A 9,703-nucleotide genomic window follows, 5' to 3' on the forward strand; every position below is an offset into this window, starting at 1 on the left:
TGCTATAGCAGGACCATTTCCTGCTTTGGATTCACATCTTTTTCCTTTCAATTCACTATCGTATCAAGGATTTCTGATTTCACATCATTAGCCAAGCTTTCCATTCATCACGACCAGTTCCTCGTTCGGTTTAATATCACTCTTCTCCTCTTATCTGAATGTCATAACCCAAATCTCTAAAAAACCATCTCATGCAACATTATTTTTTTTGCATAATCTTCGCAAAAAAAAAATGGATGTTTTGCACAAAATTAGATGTTTACAAAATTCTTTGCATTTTTATTTATTCTTTCCCATTTTTTGCCTGTTTCAGAGTGCTCGCTAAAAAAGATGGCTCATTAAGGGCATTTTTGTCCCAAAATCTATTCGGGTGGCTAAAAATAGTTAAAATTATTCCGATGGTTATTTACAAAAACACGTTATTTTCAAGGGCTAAAAAAAATTTTTCCTTAATAAAATGTTAAAATCTTAAAATACCCATATTCCTAATTTCCCTTAATATTTTTATTATCTTCCAAATTCTCTTTACACTTTCTCACTCTTTGTTACATCTCAAATCAATCACCACCTCCATCTCTACTTTCTTTTTTTTAAGTTGATTGTAAAGTCCAATAATTAATAGCAACAAAATTTAACAAAAAATTTAAACTAAAATCGTTTCTCTAATGAGATGATAAACTCAATAGATTGGACGATATGAAAGTAGATTTAACTTCATCAATAATAGATGATAGATCTGACTTCAACTAAGCTCTTGTGAGATAAATTATAAATTTCAAGTGTCCTAAGGTGAAATTTTGTAAAATTTGAGTTATTATTTTTGGTGAAATATTATAAATTAATTAAATTTTTGTAGTTGCTGGAAAATTTACTATATGGCGTCAGTGTCTTAGTGAAAATGATTTTAGGTTGTAGTCATGATGGTGCGTGGAGATCAAATTTAAAGAAGGAGAGATCAAATTGGGAGAGAGAGGAAGAAGGGAAAGAAAAAGATAGGAACTATTATACTTTTTCGAAGAAGGGAAAGAACAGGAAGAAAATAGGAAAAAAAGGAAAAATAATTAAAAAATTATATATCTAGTTTAATTAGAATATTATTACTTAATTTTTTTAGACTTTTGTTTTTCACTTCAAAGTTTAGAGTTTTTTGAATTGTTAATAAAACAATCTTAAATAATTAATTTCTTTCTTTTAATTTTTCCTTTTTTCATCATTATGGGTATCGTTTTTGATTTTTTAAGTTGATAAACGTTGATTAAAAAATATTTTTATTATTATTTAATTAAATTAGACTATGATATTCTTTGTATATTTTTAATTTGTCAATTATTTGAAAGAAATTATGATTTTTCATAATTATAGCTAAAATGTATTTTAGGAGTGTATTGAGAAGGTTTTTTATATTTTACCCATTCCCGGAGAAGCAAAAGAAAGAAAGTATTTCTCGATATGAAGCAAGGTCGATGACTTACCGACTTAGCATAATTGAGGTTAGTGGAAGATGAGTGGCAGAATCTTATAACTCGTTCAATTATTCATAGTTAATTAACGGTGACTATAATTGAAAATGTGAGTCAAGATTCATCATATAAAATATAGGACTAGTGGCATATACCCATGTGTCTCGGGGAGGCAAATCATATACACAATTTCTTAAAGTTGAGGCCAAGTCTACTGAGTTGAGCTCCAGCATTTTGAACTTAGAGTTGAGTAGAGAATGAGTGGAGCAGAGAAGGTGGTATGTGTAACCGGAGCGTCTGGTTTCATAGCTTCATGGCTTGTTAAGCTACTACTCCAACGAGGCTACACTGTCAAGGCCACTGTTAGAGACCCAAGTCAGTTATGCTGCTCCTCTTTCTTGTCTTCTCTACTTTTCTGTTTGTTTTCCTCAAGTCAATTTTAAACTCGAATTAAAGATTTCATGTACGAATATGAAACAGATGATCCAAAGAAGACACAACATTTGCTTTCACTCGAGGGAGCTAAGGAAAGACTTCATTTGTTCAAAGCAGAGCTGGTGGATGAAGGATGCTTTGACTCCATAGTGGATGGATGCCAAGGTGTTTTCCATGCTGCTTCCCCTGTCTTCCTTTCCGCTGCTGACCCACAGGTCCATCCTTTTTTATATTTCCACTTTGTCATAAATTTCACCCACCAAAAAATTACAAATATATATATATATTATATATATATATATATAATATATAATATATATATATATATTGGCATATNTAATATATTGATTTTTATAGTGTATATATATATATATATTGCATATAGATCTTAGGCTACAGCATACAATAAGAGATAATTCTCTTCTATCTTATAAATCATGTTCCAATTCGAAACTGAGACTTCTGGTTCTTAGTTGTTAGAGTATCACTTGGAGACACTTCAAATACATACAATTATGACTATATATAACGTGCACATTTCCATTGTAGGATGATTGAACTTGGACTCCATTACAAAATTAAAATAGTTCGGTACTCATGATGAATCCGTTTGATGTCATAGAATTTTTGCTCTAAGCTGCAACTATATGATATGATCTTCATGCTACAATATGAATGTGTGGCCTATTGTCACTTATTATCACCAAACTTGTAAGCCAAAAATTTCATCGCTTCTCCCAATTTCAGGCAGAAATAATTGGTCCGGCCGTTAAGGGTACACTTAATGTTCTTAAATCATGTGCGAAAGTTGCTTCAATGAAGAGAGTTGTCATCACGTCTTCCCTGGCTTCAGTTCTACATAATGGAAGACCTTTGACTCCGGATGTGGTGGTTGATGAGACTTGGTTTTCAGATCCACTTCCATGTGAGGAAGGCCAGGTGTGTACTTCTGCTAATCTCTGGGTAATTATATATATGATAAGCCCTGCAAATTTCACACCTAATGTATTTTTCAAGATTCTACAATTGAGTAACCTCATAAATTAATAGGATCATCTTTTCCAGATATGTTAACCGGAGATAGGGTTAGCAGTTATGTAAATTAATCTCTTATACCTTGCGTTATAAGCAAGTGATCTGTCTATATGAAGTTTAGTGGCTCATGTTCTCCTGTCCGTTAACACAGGAATAGAGTACACTTTTTTTTACTCTAATCTCACTGTTGGCGAATGTCACAAATCTATGTATGAACTGTCTATGCAATTTCTCAATGTTTTCTTTGTTCGATTCTTGTCAGGACTTTTCAAGTAATATTAAAATTCACTTGCCTAATCCTTTGTTTGCAAAGGAGATTATGAAGACTCCAGCATATTGCAACAGTATATCCTTGGTTCAGTCTAATTTTATTTGTATACATCTGTAAGGATTTGGCAAGTAAACTGAACTAGAAGAACAGAAAGTAAGTATAAATGCAGCATTGAATTGCAGAAAGAAAAAAAAAACAGAAAAGAGAACTTCATTGAGGAAGATGGAACAATAATCTGCATTACAACATAAAAGAACAAGATAAAACTCGTCTTAAAGATTACAGAAACATAGCTTAAACGACTGCCTTACACTAGCTATAGGCAGAAGGCAGAAATCAAGTCACTGCATGCATTGGTTGCATGATCTGACACTGTCAATACAACTTGCGAATGACAATAAGATGTTGATGAGGTAATGGTCTTCACAGCTTGTCCCAGCATCAACAACATCTAAGCAGGCTCTCTAGGCAATGAGATACACACTCAAACATCCGGAAGTGTTTATAAATATTACGCATGATCTTAAATTATGCAATTAAAATTCATAGTATATCTTATTTCTGTCATCTCTGTCTACTATATACTCTAAATGAATTCAAATTTGCTTAGATGATAAACTGAAAAAATACATGCATTTTTATTTTGGAATGGTATTGTCCTGGTAATAGTTCTGCATAATACATTGGTTTTTTCCAGCGTTGGTATATGCTGTCAAAAACCTTAGCTGAGGAGGCTGCTTGGAGGTTTGCAAAAGATACTGGAATCGATATGGTAACAATACATCCAGGAATGGTATTCGGTCCTTTTTTACAGCCAGCTCTAAATTCCTCATCAGAGGTGATTCTAAACCTCACAAAAGGTACTTTTCTCCAAGATTACATCCATCTTTCATATACCTCCTTTTTGTTGGTCCATCTAACCACCTTCTAGAAGGAAAAATACAGTGAGAAATCATTTGTCCTAGCTTATATTTCATCTGAGAAACCAGTCAAAAACATGTACGGTATTGGGTGATACTTTTCCAAACAAAAACTGTGTTTTTCAACTTGCAATGATTTTACTAATTCTTCCAGTAAAGCATTACTGAAGGTTTTTAAATGTCCCGACAAATTGCTTTCCAGCCAATTGCATCAAATCTGTGATTGCTGCTAGATCCTTCCATGGATAATTAGTCCCTGCTATATATTTCTGCGGTTCAAACAGTGGAAATCTTTTGGATGCAGGAGTACACAGTTTCCCAAGTCCAACTTGTCCATTTGTTGATGTTCGAGATGTTGCATACGCACATATTCAAGCATTTGAGGTTCCTTCAGCTTGTGGCAGATGTTGCCTAGTCGAAAGAGCTGTACCCTATTCTGAGGTTCAGAAGACCTTGTCTGAACTTCACCCTACTGTGCACCTCAATGAAAAGTAAGCTACTGTTCTTTCTCGCTATTTAGTGTCATTCATAGCTCCAATTGTGAAATTCAATTATGCAACTTATACTGTGATGTTTTTCAGTTAATTACATTGTGCTTTTACTACATTCTTGGTCTAAAACCATTTTTTATTCTCTCATTTGACTGTTAATTTGATAAGTTGGAGCAATGCTCAAGTGAGGCTTTGGATAGTTAAATGTGAACCTTTTAGTCTAGATAAAGGAAACAGAGAGTGGGAAAATTATTAAATCACTGTATCCATGATTAAATGAGTGAATTACTAGGTAATTAGAACATAAGAGTGCTTTAGACGGTGGCTATATATATCTTTTGTGTTTTAGGTTGGAATGTAATGGCGAAGGGATTATCCCTAAAAATTTTAGTTGTTTTCTTTGAACAAGAGGGTGATTCAAAAGTTCTTATTGCAGGTATGAATGACATTAATTTCAAAGAAGATTAAGTGATTATTGTAATATTGTACTTCTCTTTCCATAAAAGTATTTGATGAATTGTGAAATTCTGAGAAGAGATCCACGTTTTCTGTCATTCATGACAGATATGAAGATCATAGCAAGCCTCCTGAGCAAACTTACCAGGTATCCAAGGAGAAAGCAAAAAGTTTGGGTATCAGCTTCATTCCTTTGGAGGTGAGTCTGAGGGACACTGTTGAAAGCTTGAAGGGCAAGGGTTTCTTAAGCATCTGACCTGTAATACACATCACCACACATGTCCGTTGTATAATTTCTGACAGATTGCTTTAGTGTCTAAATCATTTTATCTGAATCAAACACCAATTTCTAAGTAAGTGTGCTTCAATTTTCAACTACTTAATTGAGGACGTTAAATTTCAAGCCTTGGGAGGCCCTCTTTAGGTGGTTTTTGTCCCTTTCAACGAACAAGTACATGGCACGTGGTGTAAGTGTGTCACATATCCATATATACTAAACTGATTTTGGGTATATACAGAAGGAGCACATGGCATGTGTTAGTCTTCTATGAAGCATCGAGCTCACAACAATAAGGTACAAGACTATGGCCCATGCGTTGCACACAGACCTTTTTTTACTTGTTTTTTTCTTTATTTTTCTACCTCTCTATTTCTTTCTTCAATACGTTTTTTCTTATCTTCTATGACTTCCACCTGACCAGAGGAGGAAGCCCCTTTGAAACTTCCCTTTTACTTATGTAATAGATTATTAAGTGGATTGGAGAATTTGACCACCCTATGAATCCACTGTTGTTATAGTGCAGTGATCTTAGACATACCTAGAGGAATTGACACTCATCTAACAAAAACTTTATTGGACTTAGTATTACTATTAATTCTACTATTCCATTTTGCATTATAGATTTAACAATGATCAATTCTCTTCAATTAAGTTATTAACAACAAAGAGATAGCTAGCGCCTAGGAGACCATTACAAGGCAATAATTAAACCGAGAAAAGAAAAACAAAATGAGGGACAAAAAGAGAAGCTTTTGATTCGATGAAAAGTTGTCTTAATTTTGGACCACCCGTTACCGAAAAAGGACTGCTTAATTATAAGATCAAACAGATTTTAGTTGTGGACCACCAAAATTACCGACAAGCACCACACATTTGCTGATTACATATAAAGCAGAAAGAAAGGAGATATTGGGAATTAAAAATTAAAATAGGAAAACTTTCATAGTATTCAATTCAAGTATAGCACCCATGTGGCTTAAACACGATTCTTTTTTTGGGCCAAACATCTCTTTGCTAGGAATAAATATAAGATTGATATCTGATACGGTGTTTTAACAGGTATAACTTCTAACCTTTTATATATTGTCAAATTATCAACTTTAAAGTAAAAATCAATCAATCTTTTTATGTATACTAACAACTTTAGACTTATTATCTACAAAATCACTGCATCCCACTAAATATTTCTAAATGTAGTTGATTACTTCAAAAAAAGTGACCGAGTCCATCGAACTTGATTGCTTGCATTCATTTACAACTATATGCAATAATAATGTATAAATATTATATAAATCCATCATTGACATGCAAAAGAAAAGTAATTGAGTGGAAATAGTTCATACTATTTTTTTTGCATGAACAAGGAATTAAATTAAGCTACCAGTGTGCTCTAATATTTCCTTTTGTTTTTTGTTTTAAGCGATTTATTTCAGTTTTTAAGATTGGTTTTGCCTTTTATCTGTGCTCCAATCCTTATCAATAAGGGCATCTCAAAATTCAATTGTGATCCATCGTCTTGGCATGGCAATTCTTGATGGTAGTGACACCGGCCTCTACTTTTGCATTTTTCCTTCTCTTTTTCGAGCGTGTCCTTTAACCAATCCTTACAAATCTTATCCCATATACATCGAACCACTACAGCATATCCAAGTGCCCATAGAATAAGTGAAAACAAACGTTTCTGCAATTGAACAACAAGTAGTACCTCAACTTTTTTCTGCATTAACTCCTTTACACAATGGGGACTTTGCCCCATGCCAACCATGGACTGTTGAAGTGATTTTTTATTATTCTTGTTATTGCAGTGGCGACCCCTAACTCAAAGAAAGTACTGGCACTTAATAAAAGAAAATCATTGCATAGTTAAATATATAACTAATTAAGCTATATACAGGGCTGGCTTTAGCAAGGGTTTTAGATCCCCAATTTTCATTGGCCCCATAATTTTATAATAATAATATAATTAATTATAGTAAAAAATACAAAAATTAAGTTAATTTATTAAAATATCTAGTTAGTCTCTCATGCTTAATAAATATCTATTTTCACTTTCCTTATTAATTCCCAACTATTTACCTCATTTCCTATTACAAATATATAAAAGTCAAAATAATTAAAAAATGAGATATTCTCTCACTTTCCTAATTATGTGCCTAATAAATCTCAATTTTTTATCACTTTTCAATTCCCACAATGCTATTAATTCTCAATAATTTCTTCTATTCCCAATCAACTAAGGATAATATATATTTAATGATCTCTAACCGTAATTTTTTTCCTATATATAAAATCAATTGTTTGATTGAATTTATAAGGTCCACTTTTGAATTGTTTCCTCATTGGCTCTTTTTTCCTTAACTTCAATAAAAAGCTTCATTTTCTTAATTTCAATAAAAAAAATGCCTCATTTGAATATTTAGCTTTAGGCTTATGAAGTTATTGAACCGTTGTTAGCTATATATCTCATTATAATACAAGGTAAGATACCTTTCGCGACCCTTAACTCAAAGAAAGTACTAGCATTTAATAAAAGAAAATCATTGCATAGTTACATATATAACTAATTAAGCTATATACAAGGCGGATTTACCAAGGGCTTTAGATCTCAAATTTTCATAGGCCCCATAATTTTATAATAATAATATAACTAATTATAGTAAAAATATACAAAAATTAAGTTAATTTATTTATATATCTAGCTATTCTCTTATGCTTAATAAATATCTATTTTCTCTTACTACCACATCCTTATTAATTCTCAACTATTTACCTCATTTTCTATTAAAAATATATAAAGGATAAAATAATTAATGAAATGAGATATTCTCTGGCTTTTCTAATTATGTGTCTAATAAATCTTAATCTTTTATCACTTCTCAATTCCCACAATGCTATTAATTCTCAATAATTTCTTCTATTCCCAATCAACCAAGGATAATATATATTTATTGATCTTTAACCATAATTTTTTTCCTATACATAAAACTAATTGTTTTTTTCAAATTTTAATATCTTCTTATGAATTTCTTTCCTTATTGGCTCTTCTTTCCTTAACTTCAATAAAAAACTTCGTTTTCTTAATTTCAATAAAAAAAAGCCTCATTTCAATATTTAGCTTTAGGCTTATGAAGTTATTGAAACGTTGTTGGTTATATATCTCATTATAATACAAGGTAAGATACCTCTCTCTAAGAGGAATTATACGAAACCTTTGGGTCAGATTGATTGGAGTCAGTAATCCTAAACCAAACCCTGTAGTCCTTGATCTTGAGAATGTATTATCTCTACTTACACCTATATTTTTTGATACAAAGCCATGAGAAATAGGGGTGGATGTCACATTGATTGATGGCTTTACAAATGCATCGACGGATGAGGGGGGCTTCACGGGTAAATCATTGGCTTGCTGCATTCGTGGTTGAGTAAATGGATCAGCAAATGCAGCAGCATCCGCAAGCAACATTATAGATCCCAAAACATCTGCCGGTCTACCTCTTGGTTTCAAATTCTTTCCTTTAACCATCGTTCCTGCAATATATATAGTAATGTTAGAACAATAAAATGGATAACAAAGCATGGTATCATGAAGTATTTTTATAACATTTTAAAATATAAATTATAACAACTATATAATATATAAAGATCTTTAATTAACAATAACTAATTTGAACAACCCTAAAACAAAATATATGAAACAAATAACTTATATTCCTAATTATACTAATCATCTGAAGAATAAACAAACTCACGTTCTTTATTTTGAACTTCGTCATCATCCCTATCATCACTATCAATTTCTTCGTCTTCGACTTCATCTTTTTATTCTTCTTCAACTCCTCGTTCATCTTCTTCTCCTTTCATGTCATCTTCTTCATCCTCAATAAATGATTAAACTCTTTATAGTCATTGCTTGTAGGGATATTGAGTTCCTTTGAGGGAGCAGTAGAATAAACACATCATTTTCTAAGTAAACCCTTTCATATCATTTTCTCTATCTACACTACTAGGAAGGTGAAATCTACTCATAGTTTTTGTTTTCAATACTGTTTAATAATCACGCCGAGTTGGCGGATAACTATTATAATAAACTGGGTGAACTTGTATAGCTAAAACAAATGGTTAATTGTTAGTAAATGTCAAGTTGTGTTTAATTTCGATAAGATAATAAAAAGGTCTACCCTAACACCTTTTTCAAAGTCAAATCAATGATATTTAAAAGCATAACCATCAATGAGTAGTTGACGGCAACCACTCACTGTTCATTTTAGCAACTTTTCGTTGCACATCAACCATCAGTGGCTCTCCACCATTTACAAGTCTTATGGTCGAGTCATCAAATCTTATATTCCTTCTAA

At 32.2% G+C, this 9,703-nt stretch overlaps 1 protein-coding gene across 1 annotated transcript; it reads left to right on the forward strand.

The window, feature by feature from the left end:
• On the forward strand, nt 1,665–5,475 carry LOC18601747 (cinnamoyl-CoA reductase 1). Its single transcript, XM_018118915.1, has 6 exons — nt 1,665–1,835; nt 1,941–2,110; nt 2,643–2,834; nt 3,899–4,061; nt 4,426–4,612; nt 5,177–5,475. Exons 1-6 carry the CDS (start codon nt 1,718–1,720, stop codon nt 5,322–5,324), a joined length of 978 nt encoding a protein of 325 aa, XP_017974404.1. The 5' UTR covers nt 1,665–1,717; the 3' UTR covers nt 5,325–5,475.

Source organism: Theobroma cacao, chromosome 4 (assembly GCF_000208745.1).
Source record: "Theobroma cacao cultivar B97-61/B2 chromosome 4, Criollo_cocoa_genome_V2, whole genome shotgun sequence".
In the NCBI taxonomy this organism is placed as follows: Eukaryota; Viridiplantae; Streptophyta; class Magnoliopsida; order Malvales; family Malvaceae; genus Theobroma; species Theobroma cacao.

Excerpts from the sequence above, each read along its gene's own strand:
- LOC18601747 (XM_018118915.1), top strand. The coding sequence starts at position 1,718 with ATGAGTGGAGCAGAGAAGGTGGTATGTGTAACCGGAGCGTCTGGTTTC. Across the intron at positions 1,836-1,940 it reads GGCCACTGTTAGAGACCCAA|ATGATCCAAAGAAGACACAA; the intron begins GTCAGTTATGCT and ends AATATGAAACAG. Across the intron at positions 4,062-4,425 it reads GATTCTAAACCTCACAAAAG|GAGTACACAGTTTCCCAAGT; the intron begins GTACTTTTCTCC and ends TTTTGGATGCAG.